The sequence below is a fragment of the Fringilla coelebs genome, assembly GCF_963513975.1.
Source record: "Fringilla coelebs genome assembly, chromosome: 1".
In the NCBI taxonomy this organism is placed as follows: Eukaryota; Metazoa; Chordata; class Aves; order Passeriformes; family Fringillidae; genus Fringilla; species Fringilla coelebs.
The window spans coordinates 62,116,054-62,143,697 of NC_140028.1; the positions used below are offsets into that span (position 1 = coordinate 62,116,054).

Here is a 27,644-nt window from a genome sequence, read left to right on the forward strand (position 1 = left end):
TAAGGGAATCAGAGAGCAGCAAGATCAGGTGTTTGAAGGATGAAAGAATTCAAGTCCATGAGTTTTACAAATATCTCGACTAAGCAAAATGTATTCCTCTAAGATGCATCATGACTCAAAACCTAAAGAGAACTTGCACAGGAGGATCTGACCTGAGGGAATAAATTCTGTGATACTGTTTTGGTTTTGAGACTTTAGTTCAATCAGACAGGTCAAGACACCCAAACGAGATAATGACAAAATAGAACATATCAACCATGTTGTGTCAAAAATAATAGTCCACAACATCTGCAGCTGGAGGATGGGAAAGAACCATTAGCTCAAGGTCCTGTGGTATGAAAACTCAGCTTTAACTAACGTGGATGCCAATGCTGGTTTAATCAGAAATGGCCAAGAGGCACCATTTGTGGTGATACAGAAGGGCACTCAGTTTTTTCCAAAATTACATGCCACACCTGTTTTTAGCCCTGCTTATGCCAGCCAAATTTAGGAGATCCTTAACACATCTGCCTAGTGGCACATAACATTGTTGGGCTGTCAGGACATTGCTCATGTTAATCAGTATCACAGGTGTAGTGCAGGTGTTTTGTTTGACTAGCAGGACTATTTAAAAGACAATTTCATAGATACTCTTGCACTGAATACCTTTACTATACATTTATTTTATGGAATGAAAGTTTATGAAACAATATTATTAAAACTGAGTACACCATCCTAAATATAGTAGGGCTTTTGTCCACTGCAATTTCAAAGTGATAAAATATTAAGTACTCTGGAATACTCCCAAGAAATCCCCTCAAAACATCTGTGTTATTAGCAGTGTCAAGGAATAAAATGAAGCTGCAACCGAGGTTATTACTGGGGACTGTCATGTCAAGGACAAACTGTGACACCAATCTGATCTGGTATTTTAATGAGCAGCACTTACACAAAAGGTAAAGCTGCACTGATGAAATCTGTTGGGTGACAGCTCCAAGCTGAGAAACCCTGCCAAGGCAGGAGGACTGGACTAACCTATGGAAAAGATCACGCAGGTTTGATGAGTAACAGCTACAGAAAAAAATCAGTGAAAAAAAGTGGTGGGTCATGTGCCTGGAGACTGATAAAAACTTCTGTATGCAGCTATGAGTTTTACCAGTTGGAAACGAGAGGGAAATTCTGTAACAGCTGACCACAAGTGGTTGTGATACAACCACAAAAGGGGCAAATGTTACTTCAGGATGTAAAAATAATGATAATCCCAACAGAAGTGTTCAGACAGAATAAGGATCATCTCTCCATTACTACTCTGTAAGATCTTACTTAGAATTAGACAATTTCTGACATACTGTGCAAAGTAGGAGCCACTCATTTTCAGGAAAGGCAAATTCAAACCAAACAGAAAAATTGCACAAAGAAAGATCCCGTCTTTCCGGTGTCAAGGCAAAGAACTGAACCTGCCTGGGCTGGCAAAGTGACACCCAAGAAGGGATCTTATTGTCACTTACAGAGTGGTGAAAAATGATGCACCAAAACAAATGTAACCAAACAACAACTAAACATAACGATGATCATGGCTGGCTGGGAACACAGGTGAGATGGAAATTGGGAAGGATGATTATGAAAGGAGAAAATGCAGAAGACATTTGTTACTCATAGGGCAAAACTTGGGCACTTTACAAAGGGGTTTGCCATGCGCTTGTGAGCACATCACACCAGACACAGTCTGCCAGAGAGATCCCTTTTGATTCAGTACAAACCCACAAATTAAAGACCTTGAAGGCAAATCCACCAGGCCCACCCAACAAAAATACAGCTCCATTATTAATATTTCACCCTTGGGATTATTAATATTTCACCCTTGGGATTCTGTCCCTGGAAAAAGCCCACCATCCACTGAGGCTCTCCCTGAGAGGATGAGTTGTAGGAGCGTTTCATTACGGGTACAATATGCCCTTCTGGCATAGATTCTTCCCCAACTGGCAAGGAAAACAGGCACTACTGGACAGCAGCATAATTCCTTACAAGGGTTGTGGTAAAGTGCAAGTTGATTTTTCAATCTTTTAGATCTTTTGGACCCTCAAAACAGCAGTACCATTCCCTACATCACTTCTGTTTTCCTACAATTAAGTGGGAGAGGTGATTCTTTTCAAATCCATAAATTAAATCCTGCTTGAAATGGCTTTCATATCAAATGCCTGTTATAAAAAAGTGTAACTGAAACGGTTTTAGACATGGAAATGAAAGGAAAAGAAAACTTAATTATTACATGAAAATTAGTATTTTCCCTGACAATTTATTTTCCTTAGGCAAGGTTTTGCATGATTTTTAATTTCCATAATAAAATGTCACAGCTGATTCATTACATTACATTTGATTAACATTTATCACATTTTTGGCACATTCATAGATTGATTTTGGACCAAAGCCAGAGTAGTTTTGTTTCAAAGCAATCCTGAAGTGAATGGACTGAGAACAGGCATTTTTGATCAGGGAGGGGTGGGTTTTTACTTTTTGAAGCAAGTATTTTATAACAGGTTTGGCTTAGGCTTAGACATTTTATTGGGGTGTTTCTTTTTCTTTTTGATTTTGTTTGAATGGTCATTTGAATAAATTCACCTAAAGAAAATAATTCTCTTAAACACAGGGATTATCTGTTATCATTATGCAGCAAATGCTACAGGCCCTGTAATCCATTGGCAGATTTTCAAACCAAACCCTATTGATCAGTCAAGGCCAAGTATCACAAGCCACACAACTGTGACAGCAGGTTCCCTACTGGTGCTTTGGGAAGTCATTGCTACAGGGGCCTCCTTGCCTGCCACACTGAAGACAAACTCCAACAGCAGCCAACCACAACAGGGAAGAAAAAACCAACAACAAAAAAAACCACTACAAAACAAAACAAACAGCCCCAAACAAACAAATTTTAAAAAATGCTGTAAAGGCCTCTCAGAGGCGTAGCCTGACCCAGGTTTTTTGGAGATCCTGACACCATGGAGGATTTTACTTCAACTGAATGAGTTAAAAGCATTTTTGCCACTGTCAGCCCCCTGACTGACAATGCAATCCCACACAGGCTTTTCACAGCTCTAATGCAGAATCAGAGGAATTCATCAGTTTAATGTTGTTCATCTCTAAGATGCTCTCGCCTCCAGAAGACAGAGCTGGGATGACCCAAGGAAGCCCAGTCTCAGTGTGAGCCCTCATGGCAGCAGGAACAAGCACACCTGATGAACCGAAACTAATGTTTTGTTCATTATTGAACTGTTCCCACTCCCTCAATGCTTCCTGTAACACAACAGAATCCTGATTCAAAGTCTCAAGGAAACTACTAATAATCAGCAACTGTCCAGAGAAAATTTTTGTATTATTTCACGTTTAGTCATGCTGCAAAGTATTCTTTTTTTCAAAGAAAAATAGTCACCTTTCTCTGAAGACACACACAAGCAGGAGCACAGAGAGGAACCCAAGCAAGAAGGAATGATAATGGATCAAGTATTTTAGCATGCCACTATGTGGAGCCAAACCAAAGGCAGTTCAGACTCCCTGAGAAATGATTTTATTAAAAAAAAGAAAGTTGGCACACACCAGATACTATAACCTAAGGTGAACTTTAAAATATATTTTTCAACTCCCATTGACATGGACCTCAGACATGGATAACTAAAATGTAACAGGCTGTTCTGTGGTGAATTCCCCAGCCTTCATGAAATGCCTGTTTGGAGCAGGACTGTATCCAGTGTAACATGTTAGTGCAGAGCGTAGAAAACGAGAAGTTTTCAGGTGATGGGGCAGGCAATGAAGCTTGGCTTCTGAAGCTTGGCCAGCTCCCCCGAAGCACTCTCACTTATCAGACACTGTACTCCCCTGACAGGTGCTGCTTCTCCTTCTGAAATAAATTGATTTGACAGGGCAATATTAACAGTGCCCTGAGTTGTTGAGAAAGCCGCGTACAACAAGAGATCTTTGTTCATCTGCCTTGGGTAAGCTCACAGGGGTGGATATGAAAGATATTCCTGATTCACTGACTCCAGAAAGAAAAAAAAAAACCCTAACAAAATCCCATAAAAACCTCCACATGAAAACTCTACACGCTGGCAGTAAAACAAAACAAAACCTAAGTTAAAAAAAGAAACAGCCAAAAAGAGGAACAGAGTCTGCAGGAGAACCATACACAGGTGAGCAACAAGGGAAAAAAAACACACTATTGGGCTAATTTTACATTCAAGGTAGCAAAATGGGAATGCAAAAACTTATTTAAGAATTATAAATGTTTAAGAACATATATGATGTCCCACATATTGATAGAGACTTGGTATTTCCAAAGACTTCAAAGAATTATGACACACAGTTCACGTCCTGGTGACAGTGTAACTGCAGCACACAAACTCACTGCATCTGCTAACTGTGATGCTTGTCTGGTTGCAGGCTCCTTGGCTGTGACACGAGGTCTGATACAAAATCTATATTTGAGAATCAATTAAACTAAGTGAAGTTATCTTTATTTGCCACTGGACACAAATACCTGAATGGCAAGCACCACAGCTCACCTCCTGTGCAACAACTTGATCGTGTGTTCAAGTCTGAGTACCAGCAAGATTTGGTGCTACCAGGCAGGGAGGGCTGGAGACAATCACCCTGGTTCTCTAAGGGAGGGGCATTTCTGAAAACACTGTTATTAGCAAAACCAGGGGTTAAGCTCAACAGCCACTGTGCTATCCAAGAGCACGCAAAGCTATACCTGAAGAATGTCACAGGTCAGGTTCTCAGAGCCATCTTACTAACAAAATTCAAAGAAAGGACACCACAAAACAGCTTTTGTTTCATCCTCTTGCAGCCATAATATGTTCTTCTTTCATGGCTCTGCAGCTTCCTCACAGCTATAAAATGTCACCCCAGCCAATTGCTCCTTCTCTGGATGCCTCCTTGTCAGACTACATGCAGGACAGTCTAAGGAACACCTGATGCTGAAGTCTCCAAATTCACCTGCCTGCCTCTTCTACAAACAAAAGGATGTGAGAACACACAAAACCCAACATTCAGCTCTTGGCCCACAAAGCCTGTCTTTCTAAGCAAACGTAGGTTAGGTATCACAAACCAGGATTTGAATATAAAGCACAATACACGGTACCTGTGGAGTTGTAAATTCATGCTAGTTATGTGCAGTAACACTGCAGTGAGCTCCCAGCTCCAAGGTGTTACAAGATATGCTGGAAGTATATGATGCAGGTACAATGGAGCACTGGCCTGAAGATCAGCATAGGTTTTCTGGAAGTTTGTGTTTTACTGTTTGTGTTTTACAGGTGGGGGCTAGTTTTGGTGCTTTTTTGTTTGCTTTGGGTTTAAGTTTTACATCTTATGAAAGAGATCTTTAAAGAGCTTGATTAATTTTAGGAGGCATTCCTTTTACTTAAATTCTTTCCCTTCTATTTCTCTGGACTTTGCATTACTTTCCAAGAAAGTAAATATTTTCACCTCTAAACATTAAAGCTGGGATAGGATGTAGCTTTACTAAACGCTAACAGGCTTATACAGAATTTTTTGTCTTCCTTAAAGAAGATTAAAATTGTACTCTATAGTTTAGAAGGAATTTTATTTAGAAGGAAGTTTATTTACCCTCAGCTGCCTTTTCTCCCTAATGTAACTTTGACCTGTAAATCTCAATAAAGACAACAAGCTGAAATCTTTCAGGAACTTCAATTCAAAAATCTAAATTGTAAAAAATTTTTAGGGATTTTTTAAAGCATTAATCTCTGCTTCAAATTAAGCTACAGCACTCCAATACAACCATTTACTTCTCAAGGAAAACATCCTTGCAGGGCTTTTAATTTATATTCACTGACTTGCTATCTTTATTGATTGGCTGTGATTTTTTCATAGCACATCTCTCCAGATCCAGCCTTCCCAACTGTATTTCACTTATAAGACTGAACAGATTTGGACACAGATTAGTGTATTACACTACATTCATCTCCAAGTTTTTGAATTCAAGTCTGCTTTTAAAAGCAGCTGACCTTCCCTAGTGTTTGCTCTTAAAAATTTTAAACAATTGGTTGAATATTTTATTTCTTTGAGTTTGCTGTGGGCTCAATACAGCTCTGGAATCTCGACTTCAAGCAAACCCTCCAATTATCATTTGCTTTCCCCCTCTGAAATGTTCAACCGTCACAAACATCAAATATTACAACAGAAATTACCATGTGTACACTGTTACCTTGTTAAACTCTTCATTTCTCTGGGCACTTTTTCATTCGATCCTGGCAGAGCAATTCAATTACAGGGGAGTGAACAATATCACTGACAAACACAGTTAAAATGAGCCAAGGCTGAAGCTCTTCCCTCGGGCTGCAACCATTTATTCTGGAGTCCCATTTATTTCAGCTACAGGGGGGTGATTTTAAATAATTGGCTTCAACAAGACAGAAGTAATTTTAAGCAGAAGTTCCTCCAGAAAAAGGACCAATGTTCCCACATTTAACATCTCTTTTAGACAAATCATGAAGACTAACCTTTAAATGCTGCTTTGCATAGCTCTAAAGAGACACTTTCCGGAAACATCGCTTCTTAACTTAAAATCACCACTATTTAAAAGCTTCCAAAAAAAAGCTGAAAAAACAATTTCAGATTGCCACGATTCCAATTCCAAACCACTCTCTAGTCAAAAGAAAATTACAAACAATATCCATCTGAAAACAAGTTTTTTTAAAAAACTACCTAAAAGCATTACTTCCTATCACAAGTGCATTTGTTACTGTTATCCACATGCTACCAAGTGCCCTGGCTATAATAACACTCCAGAAGTGCAAACTGCTGCTTGAAAATGCCTCAAGTTATTATTTTCCTTTCCAGAAGCTGCCCTTTCCCCAGAAGCACACTGCTTTTTCTCCCAAATCTCTGACAGGCATACGTTAGACATGAAATTCCCTCTTCCAGCTCTTTACCCATAAAAACACACGTCACCCATAGCACAGCTACGGACAGAAAGGTGGGACTGCCTTTCCCTGCACTGGGAAACAAAGTTGAGCAGTGAGCAGTAAGGCCAACAAGCTGTGGCCTCCAGATTCCCACCTGGGACCCTTCTTCAGTCCACCATCCCTGCTGCTGCTGCCTCACAACCCCGACACCCCGCTGGCCAAGCAACAGCCCCTGCAGGCTGGGTGCTGCCAAGCAGGATGCTGGAATGGAGTTATAACTCACCCTGCTCTAAACTAGAGATTTTTCTCTTCCACCTGCTTATTTTCATAGAACTTACAGGGAATTAGTGTTTGCAACTTTATTCTTTTCAGCAGAGAGCTAAAAACAAAGAATGGTTTAGACAAAACTAGAGGCGGAAAAAATGAAAGAAGATGGTGGAAGGACTAATAGGAATCTGATCACTAGTCTCATTTATTGATAGGAAACCAGGTCATCAAATTCTGATTCCATCAGAGTTCCTTATTTATTTTCACCCACATTAAACTACTTTTCCATTGAGAGGAAATCCTGAATTACAACTACATAATGAGAACTCTTAAACAAACAATTCTCAACACAGAGTAGAGGCCTGATCTGCAGCCAACAAGCACTGTTCTCATTTAGCAGGTATTTAAAATTACTACAAACACTCTGCTTAGCATTACAGCATCACCATTGTCCTTCCTTATCCAGCAAGGGAACAGATGAAAGGTTAGCATTCAGAAGCTCTGCACCATACCAAATTCCACCAAAAGCATGACTAATTCAAGTCAGGCTTTATTATTTCCTGTAGCACTTCTCTATCTAAATAAAGCAATTTTCTGCTACAGCTAAAAATATTTTGACTCCAAAATTCTATCACACCTTGAACTATCTCCACTTGCAAGAAGGCAGTCTCCAAGCCTACCTCCCTCACACTCAATGCACATGGAACCCTCATATCACACTGTGCTTCCAGACACCCTAGGAGAGCCCCATAATTTGCTGGCAGTTTTCTTCTCCCCAGAGCCTGCAACTCTGGGCTTTGCTCTTCTGGCTGGGATTTTTTTGTTGTAGCTGTTTAGGGTTTTTTTTTCCCTTTTGAGAACAGACTAGATTGTTCAGTACCTAGTGAAAACTACTCGATCTACAAAAAGTATTCCTGTGCAGCTTGTGGCAAATCTTGAATGCAAAGTTTTTTAACAAGCTTGCCTTTTTCTTTTTTTTTCTTCTTTACCTTCTTGGTTTTAAAAATTTGTGCAGACTCCAAATCCCAAGGTTTTAATGGACTACAGTCCCCAGAGCATTTTTTTTCAGAAACTGAGCATTATATACCATATTGGTCAACATGTTTGAGGTTGGAGAATGGTACCCATATGAGGAAAAGATAAAACCCCCAAAACTTGAAGAACACAGTGCTATATTAGATACTTAAACATAGAGAAAAAAGTTATCTAAAAGCTGAAGAGCTTCAGCATGTTTTGTTTATGCACCATTTACCATATCTATGGCTGCATCTGAAATCAAAACCAGACGAGTGAAAAATGAATGTAATTCTGCAACTCATAAAAGGAAGTGGTTGCCTCAATACTAATGATCTCTTCTTGTTGTAACACAACCAGATATGCCACCATTATTACCAGATCAAAGCCAAAATGATCCTAAATTTTCTCCAGTATGAAAGCAAACTACTGAAGAGGTGCCCCTACTTTTTTGATCCCAAAATTCCATGGGGGGAAAAAAACCTAGCAAAACTGGGGGGAACACCCCAAACAGCACTGCAGTACCTGTCAGGCCTTTAATGGGAGCAGCTTGACTTTTAGATCAAATATAAGCATAACAAACCTAACAAATAAAAGAAAACAACAAACCCCTACTCATACTGTGAATTCCATTTTGTCTAAAAAGCAAAAATAACAAAGAGATTTGTTGATGGTGAAACAAAAAGACTTTGTTTCAAAAGGAGCTTTTAAATAATCACAGAATCCCTAGTGTTGGAAGGAATACCCCCAAGTTCCTCTAATCCAAGGGTCCTGCTGAAGTGGAGTCACCTGGGGCAAGTCACCCTGGTTCTGAGCACATCCATAGATGGGAACCAGAATGTCTCTAGGCTACTCATTCCAGTATTTGACCACCCTCATGGGGAAAATGCAGCAGTTCAGAACTCTCTTTGGTTAAGAGCCCACAAAATCAGGTGGGTCTAGAAGGTCTCATCCTTCTTCACTCAGATTTTTGATGTATGGGATTTTTGCTCCTATTTTCTTTCATAAAATAGTCTCCAGAATAGACTTTGGGCTGACACATAAGTGCAGAAGTAGTGCAGTGCTACACAGGATGTCCAAATCATCTTTCATTACTAACCAAGGATATCCAGCTCTTTGCTTACTGACCACTATCCCCTTCTAACAACCTGGGAGAGCACCTTGTCTCTTTCCTGAGAAAAGGCACTTCAAGAAAAGTGAGTCTCAAGTTTCTGAAAATACTGACTCTCCCTGACAGCACCAAAACATTGAACATTGTGGTAGAAGAGACCCAAACTTGCAACCAGGAACCAAAGGCACAAAAAGAAATCAAACTACTCCACTGTTACCTTTGTGAAAATAGTCCTATTTCACTGCCAACTTGGAAAAATTTATGGAATAGAAGGAAAAAGAGGAAGGAGAAAACACTAAAAGTGACATTTTTAGAAACAGGTAAGGTGTACATAAATCCTTCAGATGCTGTATGGGACTATGTTAACTCTGAGAAACAAACAGTCGCCCTGTGCATTCACAGAGCAACAAGAAAGAGAGTATTCTGATCCCTCCAAACTGGAGGGATATTTTGTTGAGAAAACATTTCATTACTGTCCAGAAGAGACAAAGCAAAACAAATTAGAAAGTTCAACTGCTCCACAGACTGAATGATTGAAGGCCTTAAAATGTGTGTGAGTCATGGTACCAAACAACAGCCCTGCTTAAAACAAGCAGCACACATGCAATCTGCATCTCAGACTATCATCAATTTCAGAATATTATCAGTTAAACACTACAAAGTAGAAAACATCTACTATATTGCTTTCTTGAATGAAAAAACACACAACTAAAACCTTCTGTTTCGCTCTTCTTTCTGAATGCAGGACTACAACTTCATAAATACTGTCAAACTGGCACATCACCTACATGATTTCACACTTCAAAGTGGTTTCTGGTGAGCTAAACAATAAAAAGAGCTGATGCAGAAAGACAGCTAATGCACCTGTTTTGAATAAAATCTGGTGGCTCAAATCCCTTTTAGAACTGACAATCAAATTAAGTTTTCAGCTCTTATGATGTTAGGTACTGAATTCAGAGTGAAGTTTCTGAACCCAGCATATTTTGGTTAACTAATCAGGAATTATTCAAAATAATGACTAATGCCAACTTAATATTACTTGAAAGTTCAAATCTTATTCAATGCAAGTGCTTCTTAATTAATAGTGGCACTTATTCTCCAGAAAAACTGTAATTAATATTTTTACAATTAATTTGTTTTTGAAAGCCAAAATATATTGCTGGTCCTAATATTAGTGCTTAAGAATTTCCACCAAGATTTCTACCAATCTTTTCCTTGAGTATTACTTTGCATACTATGTGTCTAAACATTTAACTTCTAAAGCAGCTTCCTTCAAAATATTATCTGATGGCTGTAGAAAAATGTTGGTTGTTTGACAGCTTTTACATTTTTCATTCTTTTGTCAACTCAAATCACGACAGGATTTAGCCATCTGTGGAAAAGGGATGGAGAGCACTCAGAGTTTGTATGCTGTCATTTAGAATTAGGGTTGATGTATTACCTCTGTCACAGCCCAGTGGTGTAAAAACTGGTCCAGATCAGTTAGGTAAAGACGGATAGGTGAAAGCTGTGTCTGGCTAATGTGTGGTTTTCCTCTAATGCCCTGGAGACTAGTCAGCTCCTCTCTTGAAAACCCTGGGGAAGAAGAAGCAGTACAACAGTATCACAAAACAAGCCAAACAGTGTTCTACTTCAACAGCATCATTGACAAACACCGTCTTTTACACTATGTCAACATAACAATTTTTTCTTAAAAGCACTTGCTTGGTTTACTAAACTAAGTATATTAAAGTACAAATTTTGACTTTTGACAGAAAATAAAAATATTTTTAAAGCTCAATAGTACTATAATGTGATATAAAAACCACCTTAAGAGGCCTGTCATGCTATTTTCAATATATGCATCTCTAAAAAATATAACAAAAATGGATATAATGCAAACTACTTCATGTATTCCCAATAACTTGGTAATAAACAATATACCCTCAGGGATAAAAAAAAAAAAATCATTTGGCTTATTATTTCTAGATAGGTACAAGATGTCTCAGTAAAACACGATGACCATTCCACAAGAGTAACTTGGGCTTTGCTTTCATTTTCTCTGCTATCAGTACAGCACTCTTTTTACTATTTTAGGAACAAAAAGGTAATTTTTGAATACAAAGTATCTGAACATTACAAATAACCAAGGTGATAAAGAAAACACACTATATTTTACCATGGCACAAGTTAGTGGGAATTACTTCTCAGCAGTATTACACCATTTTAAGCACTGTAACTTCCTAAAGTTGCATCACCACAGAATGCAACTATTTTTATAGCTGAGTAAGAATCCAGTAGCAGAAGTAACTCTGCTCACATTGACCTTGGCCAGCTCACTTTAACGTACTTGATTACTTTATTCTGATGGAATGTTTTCAAGAGCGTAAGCACGTTCACAGGAAATCCCAGAGGCACTCATTTATATTGTTATGAGCCAAAAGGCATTTACTTCAAGCTAGGAAAAAAAAATCTTGTTTATATGTCATATGCTAAATTTAGGTTTTCCTCAGACTTTCCTGAAAAAGTTGCTAGAATGAAGGAAAAGTATGCAAATACTCAGCCCAAATGGAAAAGTGTAAAACTAGAGTGTCAAAAATCAGATCAAGAAAATTAAATCTTATATCAAAAATATATAACAAGATTAGAATTATTTTCAGGAAGCACTTACTAAACCATTTACTCTAAATTAAATTCAGTAATTGACTATCACAACAAATTTTATTTTGTTAATTCTGAATCATTACATTCATATGGATTACCTATAAGGGTTGAAAACAAGAAGCTGAAGTAGTCCACATCATTCACTGAATTATCCTGCACTTGGCACTTCCAGCCTGCAAAGGATGATCTACACAAAACCAATAGCAGACAGTTTATTAAAAACCATATAATTAAGAATTCATAGCCTACCTGCACAATGCAATCAATTAGCATGCCTAAATTGTTACAGTTTTAGCATTCCTGTTTCTAATTGTTGTTAGAATAGCATTTTAAATAGCTTCAAAACCAGAACTGGCTCTTTTAAAGACTGAACTTTGTATTCCTGCATGGCTTTAGGTTGCTAAGATGATTAAATTAACGGAGATAGCAACTTTTCATTAATACTGGTATAATCTTCAGTACAGTGATGACACCATAAATTAAACTAATTTTATTTCCATAACTTGGTAAAAGTCTTTATATTACAAATGCTGGGTTATATTTTTCATCATATCCTCTACTTTTTATACACAAACAACAAACCCCACTGAAAGTAGTCTCAGCACCTCATTCAAAACTGCTGAAGCTATTAAAACACAGCTTAGTTAAAAAGTTGGTTGGAGATTTAGAACACAAAAAGGAGCAATATGCAAAACCCGTTATCAAAGCTGTCTGACACTTTCCATCTCAAGGGCAATCTGGAACACGTGGAACACCAGCCTGCTTTGGTGGCCCAAATTAGAAGGCAGTGCTTGTGGAAACTCAGAGCAAACAGACACCAATGACCACCTAATAGCAGTCTGGTCCATGTGTCAGTGCTGAACCAGGAGGAAGCCAGGAGCTGGGAACAAGGACATCTCAGGCATGTTTTCCTCAAAGGCTGCAGCTCAAACCCACATCACATTATGCAAAAATGCATATTATTCAAATTGCCTTGTATGCTGCTTTTGGCACTGGCACTGCAGACTATGGATCTTTGCTGTAAGAGATTGCTGCTTTCCACTCTTACAATCTTGTGAAATTTCAGAGCTTCTGAATGCAATTTTCCAAGCCAACTATCTGCCTCAGATCACTTTTTTTTTCCCTAATTTCTCTGTGCCAACAGCCAAAATGGCTTAGCTCATGGGTAACAAAATTCTGGAAAGCTTGTTACGCAGGAATTTTTTACAGCTCCGTGCTTTGAGAGCAAAAATATCAAATTTGGAATACTTTTGTGCCAGGCATATACATTTTGCCACCCTCAAAAATCCACCCATAATATTTCAGCATCCACAAAAATGACAGCTAGAATATGCACGTGTCTGGAGTTGCTCAAAAAGGAAGGAGAAAAACCCGAGAGTTTCAGAATTTCTTTAAATTAAAGAAAAAATTCAGGATTCCATCAGACTACCATGTAGGACATAGTTAATTTTAGGGAGACAAAAATCATAGGTGAGAGAGCACTAAGTAAGGCTTTATTAAATAAAGCTCCCCCTTCACATTGAATTCTTGATGCCTGGCAGTAGGGATCTGCCATATTCCAGGTGATGCAGTGACTCTGCAGTGCAGGCAGCTCTGCACGCTCCCCTCTGGTTCCTAGCACGCCTTTGGTCCTGCCCTGAGGCCTGGCTCACTACCTGCAGTCTCTCCATCTCTCCCCAGACCTAAGGCTGCTACTTGGCTGCCAAGTTCTTCCAGGACAAATCCCTTGGCCATGGCCAATGGTCTCTTGGAGACTGGTGAATTTTTTCTATCCTTCCAAGGAGGTCCCAGTCTCATTCATTACAGCATGGAAGAGACTTCACACATACTCAATTAAATCAGCAGGAGCCCTTGCCATTACTCCCCTACATAAGGCAAATATTCACACAGAAATCAGATCCATACACCAGAAGAGAGAGAGAAATCCATGTCCTGTTCAGCACAGCAGAAGAATCTCCCCAAATCTGATGCAGAAAGACCATGATTCTGACTTGAGGTCACTCCTTTTTACCAAAATAATCATTGAGGAGCATGGAGAGAGATTCAAGGGAGTTTAGGACCTGCTAGACTAGACACAGAAATTCAAACTGTGATGAGCAAAAAGGTGGGAATGCAAGAGGCTGGGAGAGATAACAGATGAGAAGCTGAAAAGGCAATCAGACACATGTGTAAATAACTAAATCTTGGGTATGAAAAGAGAAAGAAAGAACATGTAATAAGCCCCAGTTCAGGAAGTAGGGACTTGCATGATAAATCTTGTTAGAATCTGATTTAAGAGAATCAAATAAAAAAATATTTTTCCATACTGGAAAAATTCCATTTCCATATGCAATAGTTAGCAGATGCTTTGAATTCCTTACAACAGGACTAGTGCACTCAAGAATTTTATATAACCTCCAGAAGAGACTGAACAAAAACTCAAGATTCACTGCAGGTTAGTAAGCAGAAACTGTAATTGGCTCAGGAGATGCCTGGACAGGAAAAATAATTCCAAAGCTTATTGCTAAACATCTGGAAATCAAACACTTCATCAGTTTTGTTTTCCCACGCATCTACAAACTCACAAACAGGACAAGCATGTTAAGCATCCTAAGAGAAAGGCTAAGGGCCACTGATACAGACATAAGGGGAAGCAGAGAGAATCCCTGCAGTTCAGCCCTGGGAACATGGAGGCAGCATACGGAACAAACCCTTGACAGAGCTATTAAATGGTCTAATTTAAGATTCATCTCTACAAACAGAGTTATACTGAGTCACACACACACAAAATCAAGATCCCCAAATTCAGCTGCAGTTTGCTTTTTTAAAAAGTGAAAGCTATTACATGCACAGAAGCAGCCTCAATGTTAAAAGAGCAATAAGGTTAAAAATAATCTAGCATTAAATTTAGAAAGTGACAGAGAAGGTTGACTCTGATCTTCAACTTGGCCTCTCTGTGCGTACGCCTTAGAGCATGATAATATTATTTGTCATATTTTCTCTGAAAAAAAAATTAAAGATCTATGTCTCATTCAAATCATGGATGAATGGATCAATCAGGATTACACCATGAAGGACAACATAGTCTGACCTGTCCCTGCCCTATTTATTGCATCATCTATAATGAGCACAGTGTATGAGGCATAATTAAAAAGGTAGAAGAAAGCACAAGCTCAAAAATTCAGGTAGGTTATACAAGAGGCGAGATAAATACTTCTTGAAATTGTGGAACAAAAGTCAGTGGTAAGTAATTTCTACCAGTATCATCAGATTAATTTTTTTTAACTTTCAGGACAGAATAAGCTCACATAATTCATACTGGAAGCTTCTCTCATCCCTTTTTTTCAGCTAGTTATCCACAGTCCTGCAACAGCTCAACAGTGATTAAAAGATTAAAATGTCACTAACAGCTGTGGAGAGATACAGTTTCAAACATTTCTAAGAGTAGCACCCATCTGATCTCTACTTCTCTACTTGAATTTACAGTGAATGTGAGGTAATTTTTTGTTTTCAAGACAGAAGACGCTCTGAAAAATCAGAGCCCAAATGTTTCATACTGAATTCCTAAAGTTATCCAGGACTTCTACGCACTTCTGCCTACACCTTTTCCTTCCCTCAGTTCCTCATCTTTAAACTGGGAAAAACATCACCTTCCCATCTCCTGCAGCTGAGAAAATTACTTGAGCACAACAAAAAACTTCCCTGGGTGGGGGTAGGGAATCCCTTTGTTTTCCAAGTGGGACCTAATACAATAGAGAAAACATGGAGCGTCCTACTGAAACAGGGCCAAACTGTAACATGAAGTAAATGCTCCTTCAGTGCTCATGTACTCCATACAGAAAGCAGGACGGAAAAAAACAGGAAGTCATGTAATTCATGAGAATCACGCAATAAATTAAGAATCATGAGACTCTCACAATAAATTGAGACCAAAAGCAATGTCTTTCTAATAATAAAAACACAAACAGAGCAGCATTACAGCATAGAAGTTTGTTTAAATACAAGTCTAACCTGCTGTCAGCACCCCAATTACCTTAGAACCCAAGTGCCTATAATGTAGACACTCGTTAAAGACGCGCAATTTTGAAGTTCACATTAAAGGAAATAAAAAATAAGGTAAAGAACGTGGATTCTAGAACAGATGTTGATGTACTACAAGTACATTAAAATTATTTTTTAAATCTCCATTTAATATATTAAGACTACCATGAATAATTGGGGACTGTATGCACTTTTCAAATGTGTTTTCAAGATGCTTGTAAATTACATGTCAGACATCTGACTAAAAAAATTATCTGCTTTATATGTGGAAGAGAGGTAATAAGCATATTATAACTACACTTTTTTGTATGAATTATTACTGACAATGGGAACCTGTTATCAAACTACATATGAGTGAGACCTCTCCAGTCATGTAGTCCAAACCCACATTAACTATGATGAATTACATCTTGTAATTTCCATAAGGTCACCCGCTCTCAGTGGGAACCTCTCTTTGGAGGTTTAGAATTGCACCTTTAGGTAACCTCCTCTGTACACCAAATGGTATTAAAAGAAAAGCTGAATCTAATTAACTTAAAAATTACTGCTTCTCTTGTCATTAGTAGAGCAAATATTTCTCAGTCAAAGCAAGTGTGCAGTGCATTTCTTTTATCACTTGCTGCAAACTTTTAACTCCAGATTAACTTCACTACTTTAGTTTATGCTGCCGTTATTTTCAGGTTGGCTATATCACACAGCTGCAAAATAAGAACTGAAGTTTGTGCACAATTGGTATTCCTCAACTGCAGACTACTATCTCTCTGTGCCTCCTGACCTGAACTAGCTAATTGATTTATGGTTCAGGTTTAAGGTGTTGATTTTGGCTTATACAGGCACAAGAAGTCTTTGGGTAATTTAAAGGTCTCTAGTAGAAGAACTCTGATGAACCTTGCTGCACTCATTTTAGAAATTATCCTTCCACTTGTCCTCTTATAAAACACACTGCACAAACTCTAGCACAGACAGCAATTCACCTGTCTAGCACTTGCTAAGTTTTCCTTAGAATTTGGATTGGGGTTGGGTTTTGATTTTATGGTTTTTAGCAATAAAATTGGAAAAAAAAGTGTGACTAATTTCAATCCCAAATTCAGCCTCCAAGTATTTTTAAAGTAAAACATAAAAAAGCAAATGGAAGGTTCACAGTTCTTCTGAGGCATTAATACTATCGCCCTTTTGCTCATAAATCTGAGGGTTGTTAACACTCGAGAAGTGCAAGGTCAAGGGTTTGTGTTTTCTGTTCAAGGAAAATAAAATCCAATTCCTTCACCTTACAGGAAAATGCTCCCAGCACCATCAGAGGGAATGCCTAGTGCAGAGCATTCCCAAAGCTTTACAGAATTATTTGATCATTGGCAAGACAACAGCCTGAGATACACAACTTGTACAGTACAAAGTGATCCTATTTTAAATTGATTTTATCAGCCACTGATCAAAGATTTAAACCAAGCCCTCCCACAACTGTTTTTATAATTCTAGGTTAAAAATCATTGCAAAAGGAGTTTCCCCTTTATTTCTTTTGCTGATACTTCCATTCCACACAGAACATTTGAACAGTCACAGGCATAGTCAGTAGCTGATTCACTCATTTCCTGAAAAAAACTAAGTCCATTCTAGGCCTCAACTTCTTGAAAATTTAATAAAATTATTAAGTACCAATCCTCCTAATAGTTCAATGACTAAGTCACTACATTAGGAAATAGGAAATCAATCTCCCCTTCAGATGAAGACAATGAAGACAGACTTTCCACAACCTTAGCAAGGGCTTTAACCACCACAATACTATTACTAATTTATTATTAAATTGTTGTTCAAACACATCAGGAGCAGAAAACTTCCTGAGATTCTGTACACTCAGCAGACAAGCACTGCAAAAGGATGGCAATCAAGCATGAAAAGGCTCTAGAAGAGTGGCTACAGGAACTCTGCCAATCTGATCCCCAGAGAAGAAACTGTTCTGGTTCCCATCCCAGAACAACTCCTCAAGATAATCTGTTGTAACTTCAAACAGCTGCACAAAAACCATAAAGGAATTACCAGAATGAGATGGCATTCACCTTGCAAAAGAACTCCAGGGGAAGGCAAGAACGAACTGAATTAGCAGCCGTGAGCATTCTGATACCTGAGAACTTCCCTGACACCCGCTAGAACATGGAGTGAAAAACGCCGGGGTGTTTTTGGGGTTTTTTTCAGTTGTTTTTTTCTGGTGGGGGTATTCTGGTCAACACCTGTGTCACACTTGGAAACAAACCAAATGGTTTCTAAAAAAAATTTTTACATTATGCATCTCCTAGAAATCTTGTTAATGGTAGCTGCACATGAATATCAAAAACACTTAGGAAAAAAATCCGAGAAATTTAAGCAGCCTCAGGGTAGGAACAGAAGTCCTCATATCAAGAGACAATTGGTTTAAAGGCAGGAGATGGTAGGTAGAAGTGATCAGCTGATACAGCAGAAGACAGACATCACTGGACACCACTGGTGACTACTAAGGTACAATCCAGAAAGAGACATGACAAAAGTCCACATTATTTCTATACAAAAGTACTTAGAAATGTAAGTTAATCAAGGCTACCCTGCCTTTTTTGTCTCTTGACAAAGCAATTTGGTCACTTTATCTACCCAACAGTGGAAATGACACACCAGCACCTCCCACGTTTTGTTGTTCTGCAACTCATCAGGATACAGCAGAGCAGCTCTTTTGGCATTTCCAGGAGTTCAGTTAAGGCCTTGGAAATATAAGAAGCAAAGTGCTTCTTCCTCAGTAGCCAAAATAATCACACTGCAACCAAAGATCATAAAGAATTGTTTCCACTGCATGAAACAGGCCTGAGTTTCCTTCACAACCCAGGGCCACAGATACGTAGAACAGCACTCCTTTACCACTTGTGAATCTTCCATTGTGCTCAATCAGAAATTGCATTGAGAAAAAGGTCTTTGCTGATACACAGAGGAGTGTAGAGTGTGTTTCTTTTGGCTTTCAATTTTTATGAGCTGTGCTACTTATGACCTCTCAACACAGCAAGTTTAACATCAGCCCAGAGTTTATCTATCAACAGAGAACCGTTCAGCTACTGATCAGTACGCATCAGAAGTGGGAGATTTCCACAACAGATACTGCATCATCCTTCCCTTAGCTCTAGAGGACCCATTCAAATCCTTCAGCACAGTGCCCAGGGGTCACTATCTGAGCCCAGAAACACTGCTCTGCTGATAAAACCACATTGGGACAACATTGTACATGTGTGTCTCCTAGCCAGCCTTCTCACAGGACTGTTATGAATTCTGCATGCCATACAGCCAGCCAGCTGTGTAATGACAGCTTCATTGTCTGACTGCCACTTAAAATAGTGCTTACATGTTAAAACACCTGTCAAATATGAGGTAATGGATCACTTATGGAATTACCTATGAGCATGGAAAGTATGTTACAGTACATCCCAAAAACTTCCATATTATCATTGTCAGGAACTCTATGTTTAAACAACAAAACACACTAAAAAGAGCAAAATTACATGCAAGTACCACATCAGGACTGTTGCACCTTTATGGAAGAAAAATATACAACATTTTCTCCCAGAGTAGGCATGTACTTGCACTTCTGTAAAACGTGTTCTTTTAAAACATTAAAAAGCCCTGTGCCAATATTTATCTCAGCTTTGGCACAGTTTATTCCTGTTCAGCTTTAATGAAAAATAATTTCTGTCAGATTGAAATGCAACTGCAATAAAGTATAAACTCATGTCCCTGCATCAACTTAATCAAATCAGTTTTGAGTTCTACTGCTAATGAGGATCAGCACTCTCAGTTTTCATATCAGTTCTGAAAAAGACAGGCAACCATGCTTGTAAAAATTATGCTGAATTGCTAAAGAAAAAAAGGAGAAAAAACAAAAAATTGAATCTTTGAATACTTCTCCAACCGTATACCCATCTCATCATTCAGACCAGCTTAGCTCCAGGTAGTACAGGGCCTGAATGTAAGCTCCAAGAACAAGTGAGGGGTTTTTATCTTCCTTTTCCTCCAACAGGTTACCATGTATAGCCACTGGTTTGTTAGCGTGAGTTTTTTGTTTTAACTTTCATTATCTCTTTTGAAGGATCAAGTCTTTCCATTTGAAAATGCAGCAAAATACAACAAACATCTGAAAGGAATTACCAGGGATTTGAGGGAAAATATGAAGCCTATTTTAAGAAAACAACAATTTAAGCTATGCATTGTTAAAAGTAAGCCTGTCAGCTGCTCATTTGCTCCAGAGCTGCAGAGGCTGTCTGAAGCAAAGCACTGCTTTCACATTATAAATGAGAGCACAAATCAGAAGAAACATTCACTAATGAGCAAACGGCATTTACTGACGGCGGCAATTGTAGTGCAGCAATATAGTTCTTTTGCCTTTGATTAGGAACCTCACACTACAACCAACCTGGGGAAAAATTTAGGGGCTATGTCCTTAAATACAAGCTTGGACTTCTCCCTCTTTCTAGTCCTAGACATTTACAAAACAGTGAGCAAGAAAAGGAAATTTGCTGACCAGATGTGGATGAAGGAATGCAGTGTAACCCACCCCGGGGTCTGATTCTCAAGAATTACAGATCTTTTCTCATCTTTCAGCAAGGAAAACAGATCATTTTTTTACCCTTCATCCTCAGTAGTACCCCAACAGGGAAAAGCAAGCATTTTGAAAGCATAAATGTTTCGCTTATTCAACACTGCCTTAAGCACTTTTGTTACTATTTTAATACTTTCCTCCTTTACTTTTGTTTCTAAATTGAGAGGTGTAAACATACAGCCAGAAAAGGCACTTCAGTGAACACAGACCTTACTATTGTTGCATTTTTCCTAGCAACCCATTCATAACTACTATACCTCTCTATAAATGTATGATTTTTGACTTATTCTCCAATATGTACTGAGCTGACTTTCCATTATATACCATTTGTATATAAAAACTGAGTTTCCTCTTTGTTTTGTGTTATTTATTTAATATGAAGTTAGCTTATTTTGGAAAAACTTTCATTTTATTGATGTCTTTTAAAAATAAATATACATTTCTGGAACACCTTCTACACTTTTACTTACATGAGAATTACTGAATTCAGTTATTCTATCAGTATTGCTAATCACAATAATGGGTTACAATATCCTCTCCAAGTTCTCTCCTGGTTGCAAACACTTTGGGGGAATGTGCTAGTTTTCTTTTCCTTGGCTACAATTATGCATTCAATAATTCTTTAATCAAGTAGTGTAGAAGGTCTTCATTAGCTACATTTTGCATTCTCACTGTGCCTCCTCATGCTGTACTGGCAAAGGCTGAAGATAAAATAACTAGGAAGACTAAGCAAAGAAAAAGTAGCCTTTAATTACAATGGAAATATCCGCAAAGAACTCTATTATAACCCTAAAACATCTTTGAGTAATGTATCTGAAGACATAGAATTTTTTTACACCTCACAGTAAACAAATGTTAAAATGTCCATCTCAGGTCTTTCTAAGCACCAGATTCCAGAGGATAGCAGGAACCAACAGGCATGCCTGGATGCTTGATGAGATGCCAGCTGAGCTCCCTCATTATTGTCTGGAAAGCAGCAGAATATTTTAAAGGCACTACCTCTTAAGAGTTCATTTACAGTTACATCAAGCAGAATGCAAGTTACCCCCAGGGTTATCTCAAACCTATGAAAACTTGGAACTCCCACACAATTTATGCCAGAGAGCACTCAGCTTTCATTTATATGGTCCTCACCCTGCTCCTTTGCTACAGCAACAGAAACAACACTTGGCAAGACCCCAGCAGGGAAAGAGTCCCAAAAGAATAAGAAATGGCTGTTTGAAGCCATTGGAGATCTCATTTATGGACACTCTACTTCAAGAGAGAAATGCCATAAATTAACTCCCATTGTTTTTTATCTAGACAGTGAAATATTATCTGTCCAACTCTCTATTACAGTGAAATAATTTCCAGACACACTGTTCCAATGGATAAAAAGTTGTAAAACAGCCATAACTATTATGCATAAATAAGGCACATAAATAAATTGCATTTCAGTTTCCTTATTTGTACTTCAAGGAATGAGAGGAGGCAGCAAAATTTTCCCATAAAGTCAGCAATCTAACTTCCTGATATATATATATATATTTTTTTATCACAATACCATAATCTGCATTTTTTAATCCACAATTCACAGAATAGAACACGTAACAGTAAGTACGCAGATTATATATTATTCATCTTAAACACAACACCATATACAAAAGGGAAGGAAAAAAGATAATTCTGTTTGCAAGAGTATCTGACACTCAACCACCACAAAATCACTGAGTGGCAAAAGACATTGAGCCTGACAAATGGATTTCTCTGCAATGGCAACAGTACAGAGTTTGGTGCAGCAGACCACTTTTTCAGGCAAACAAAGTAATGCACCTTCTACAAGAAGGTACATTTATAATATTTAATATATTTCCACATTTGACAAAAATACTTGCCTCAAAGTCAGTCTTCCAAAAAGTGCTCAAAACCTAAGCAGATGCTTCACTGGTTCTTTAAAACCATTTTGAAGTAGCCCTTCTGCCCTATTAATGCAGGAAAACAGGCACAGGCAGATTACACCAAAATTTTTTCCAGCTCTACTTCTGACACTGCTAAAGTTTATAACCTTAGTCCATATCAGGCCATCAATGATTTACATATTTCTTCACTTCCTGGAGAGAACTGTCTACCTGTCCATATCCATGGCCTCAAGGAATTACCAGAACTCCACTGTCAAGCCAAAGATCCACTCACACCATATATTGTATATTCCAAACCAACACTCAAACCATTTATCTTGAAGTAGCAGTGAACTACTATTTGCTTATTTAATAGCTATTCCAATAAATCATAAATGAAAAATAAATACTGACATTAACTCTTCTAGAAATGTGGCACACTGCATCATAATGAATTGCTTATCTCAATATATCAAAATAGTACCACCTAAAAGATCCAAAAGAAATCTATCCAGTAGATTTGATGCAAAAGACTTTCTAAAATACTACCCTGACCCTTCAATTTTACTCCATAAATGTAAGCTTATCAGAGGCTTAAATCAGGGACCAAATCAGAGAACTCATCTTCTGTCAAGAAGCTGCTCTCTCTCATTTCTCAGGCAGAAGTGACAGACTGCTCACTCACATCACTCTGCACCCTTCCTCACCTGTATGACTTATACCCAAAACCCTGGCACGCTTCCATCTCTCAGAACTCCACCTGCCTGGATTTATTGAAGCTACTTAAATCTCAGATCCCATACAGTAGGCACAAGGGAGGCATTTGAGGAGAACAGCAGGGAAATTAAGCCACTACAAGACCTTCTGGTCCTCAGTTTCACCTGAAACTCACCAGCTGTAGCCATCCCAGTGACCTCAACACCAGCAATGTCTGTTCTCTGGCACAGAGATCATGACCAATTAGTGCAAACCTGGCCATGTTCATAGCAGCATCAAAAACGGGGTGGGTGCATTTCAGCTCTCTTTTCAGAAACCAACCTCCCAGGGGCTCACAAACCTTCCCAATCTATATGGAAATACTGCCAACATCATTTTGATTCTCAGCACACACAGCTCACTTAATGGCCTCCGACACACCACTCGGGTATTCACTTCACCATTGCAAAAATAAAAAGCAAAACTATTACATATTTTCAAAATTCTCTTCTAATAAACTAAAAAAAAAAGGTCTGAAAGGTAACACACAATAATTATAACTTAATGTTACCACCTGATATCATCACAGGCTTTGAACCACCTGGATACTCTTACTGTTAGTTTTATAGTTTACATACAAAAAAACCTACGAGTTCCTTCAGCTTCTAATGATTGTCCAGGGAATAACTGCAAGTTTTATGATGATCCATAGGTACTCTCAGTGAATCCACCTTAACGTTGCTGGTTCCTGACAAATACACACAGCTCCATACGAGCACTCTTGGATGCATGTAAAAACAGCCGTCCTCTGCCAGTCAAAATAGCACGGGAATAAAGGCTGTTGAAGAAATTAAGAACAAGTACCAAACCCTCTGACGCTCCTGAATCCATTGTATTTAAAGCCTGACTGATAAGTAGATTCCAAAGGAGGAAAGAAATTTGGGGAGAGTCCCTCCTCAGCACAGGGAACGGGAATGTACCGGAAGAGAAACAGCGCCATCTACTGACGGCAGCGGGGTACTCGTAAATGACGGCTCCCCGTGGATTTGGGACAGCTTTCCGTGCAAGTCACAATCTAAAAGTACAGAATATGTCCCAGGAACCAGGCTGTGGCACAGAAATATGGAATTACACAAGTTTTTTATACTAAAATGCATTTTACAAACTTGAAAGTTTAACTCTGAGTATCACAAGAGCTGTACGTGATGACCAGGAGTTACCCAGTCTGACTTCCTTCAAGGCTTTACCCTCCGCCATCCACACCCAACCCAACTGCCTGATGCTAAGTATTTCCAGTGAAGTATATTTGTGTCCCCTTGCTACACAACCAATTCCAGTATGCATCTCTGCTTCCATAAAAATTTGCTAGCACTCAAACCAAACATTCTTTTGACATTTAAGGTCTGTATTTTTAATCCTGCTAAAAACTGCACTCTCCCATTCCTTTTCAACAGCCTTGTACACCGCTGACTCTGACTTCTTCCCAGCCTTATCTACCTAAAATGACAATTTGTCAGTCATTCCCCATTATCACAACTGACAGACTATCATTCTTTGATCTTCTTGAAAATTCAGTCTGTCCATGTCATTATCTAAAAAAGAGCCAGAAAACGGGATACAACAGTTTGGCTTGGTCTTTCTGATAAAAGATAGAAAATTGGTTCATTTATCCTGTGTGCAATAACAGGTTATGAAGCTCATAAAGCCCAGCTAAGGTTCATATCTAGAAAATCTACTGTTGTTTCCTAGACTATACAACTTATTTTCCAATGAAAAAGAAGTATCAGACTCTTCTGTTCCTGAAAAGTTAATATTTACTTATATCCCTATCTTTGCATCTTTAAGTAGACAAAGCAACTTTTTTTTGACAACCCCCTCAGCAAAAAACATTCCTATCATCTTGGTTCCTTAAGTCTTTAAGACACCCTAGATGAATCTTTTAGGATAAAATGTTTACTGCCATGATCATTGGTAAAATAAAGAAAACTAAAAAAACGAGAGAGTAAAAGGAGTCTTCCTTCCACAAAATACATTTCACCTAAGCCAAAGCTAAAAAAAGCAGTCATCTACAAGCACTTTGTAACCTGTACAAGTTTTTAACTTGGATATATAAGTAAGAATTTATTTTCAATACCTTCCATTCACTTTGTCTATGAAAAAGTAATTTCAATCTTTCCAAGGGCTTGGATTATTTTCAGAGAGATTGTGCTTCTAAACAAAACTAATCACCTTCCTGTTCTTAATTCTGATTCCTCTCAATAAAGTGAGAAGAGCCTTATCAAGTAAAAACAATGCTTAGTCAAGAACAATCTCTCTTTTTCAAGTTTCATCAAAATATGCAGGCCTCCAGTAAGATGGACTGTCAGGGATTACCAATATAAAAAAAACTGCACCATTGTAAGTACATCAGTACATTTTTCTTTCAATTAGTGATTTCACATAGACTTCTTGATCTTGGTTGATTATCTACAGTATCCAAAGTAAGTTTAAAACATGTTTCAAATGCCATAAATTTAAATCAAAATACTTCCTTTGCACTTCTGAAAACAAAAGAATTTACTCCTCCTCTGCTCTCAGAATGTAACCTACTTTTGGTAAGAACACTGCCTTCTGTCTGCCACTTGGATCTTCTGCCAAAAGGATCATATGGCCACAACCCGCCTGCACCATTAAGGTAATTTTTAGAAAACAGGCACCTCATTACTACAAAAATCTCCCACAATGAAAATCCACTCGGATCTAACAACAGTTCAAGCACCTGAGTGCTTATCACTGGCCTCAGTTCTTAAAATGACTGTCTTTGAATTGGTTACACTTTGCCACTGAGCTTCCAGTATATGGCAGACAATTTTCCATTTTTAAAAATAAAATCTGATGCCCAGCTTCCCAAAACTAGACAGAATTTCACTTTTACAGCAGTAATGCATTACAAATATAGGATATAAATTTCACCACTATTGTTTCTTATGTTAGTCACCTTATCCACATGTTACACAGCTAATACAAACAGGTCTGTTATTTGACAGTACATTGTGTTGTGTCCTATTTTAATCAAAAATGCTTCAGATCCAAAAAGCATCAAGAATCACTTTAAGCATAATTCATATAAGCTTAATTCCTGCTTGCTTATCCAAAGTTCCACAATATTGACCAAAAATGTATTTTTCCCAGAAGCAGCAAAGCAAGACACCCTTGTGAAATCTCAGCAAGCCCTCCACTCACTTCAATGGAACAGCAGCTTTGCTCCCTGACTCACAGGCAAACCTACCCTCTTTTAAGCCAGGACAAAAAAACCAAGAGCATTAATAATTTCAAACAAGGCACTTGCCTAGCAACTGTAAATTGGTTATTTAGGTGTGGTAACTGGAGAAAAAGTGAGCTGAAAGAAAGCAGAACATGAGAAAAACTGGTCAGTTGTTTCTCCCAATCAGCTGTGTCAAGCTGAAGCATTCACAAGGAGAAGCTGCTATTAGTGGCAGAACAAAGACCACTGGTGATGATGTTCGGGGTAGAAGATGCTCAATACCGTGCAGCCTTACAGATTTTATAAGAGATAGGCTAAAGCTGCTTTGCATCCTTACTGAAAAGACCCAGGTATTGAAAGCACTAATATTTATATTTCAAAATGAACATTCTTGGCAGACTTCATTAATATATACAAAGACAGTAAAATAAGATGGACAGATTAACATGGCACTTAAAAACATGGTTAAGTGGTGGACTTGGCAGTGCTGGATTAATGGTTGGACTCGGTTTTAAAGGTGTTTTCCAACCTAAACAGCAGAACGATTTTCTCAACAGGTACTGTAGCAAATATGGCAATGTGAAGACAGAGTCAAAGCAGCAGGCCAACCACACCACCAGTTCCTGCACACTATATGGATTTCCTGTGTGCAAACTGATCACCAAGTTCACGGCTCATAACTAACTCTTCCCACCCGGGGCTGTTTTTGGCTTGAGCGGAGCACAGAGCACCCTACCTCATGTGCAGGATGCCGATGAGGGTGGCGGCGAGGTCGGAGGACATCCTGCCCATGATGCAGCAGCGGCTGAGGCAGGCGAGCAGGCTGGCGGGCAGGCAGGGCAGGAAGTACACGAGCTGCACCAGGCGCCGCTGCGCCTCGGCCGGCAGCAGCACCAGCGTGCCCTCGAGCGGATCTGCGGCACACAACACACGGTCAGCACACACCCCAGCTGCACCAACCAACCACCCCAGCTACCCACTGACAAGAGGATGTTATAACCAACATGAAAGAGGGGAAAAAATGGAGAAAAAAATAAGGCAATACTAGCCTAGAAAACAGGAGGCTCAGAGAAGAATAGATTGCTCTCTACAATTACTTTAAAAGAGGCTGCTGCCAGGTGAGAGTAAGTCAGCCTCTTCTTCCAGGTAACAAGGGACAGGATGAGAGGAAATTGCCTTAAGTTGTACCAGGGGAGGTTTGGATTGGATAGTAGGAAAAATTTCTTCACTGAAAGGGTAGTCAGGCATTGGATCAAGCTGTCCAGAGAAG

At 38.7% G+C, this 27,644-nt stretch overlaps 1 protein-coding gene across 2 annotated transcripts in view; it reads right to left on the bottom strand.

Moving 5' to 3' along the window:
* Positions 1-27,644, bottom strand: part of TEX10 (testis expressed 10) — a 54,633-nt gene that overhangs the window by 5,666 nt on the left and 21,323 nt on the right. For both annotated transcript variants that reach the window (XM_084213046.1, XM_084213045.1), the window contains exons 10-12: positions 27,111-27,288; positions 12,030-12,118; positions 10,730-10,863 (exon numbers count right to left, since the gene is read on the bottom strand). In XM_084213046.1, the coding sequence (XP_084069172.1) occupies positions 10,730-10,863; positions 12,030-12,118; positions 27,111-27,288 (401 nt within the window). The remainder of the gene's footprint in view (positions 1-10,729; positions 10,864-12,029; positions 12,119-27,110; positions 27,289-27,644) is intronic.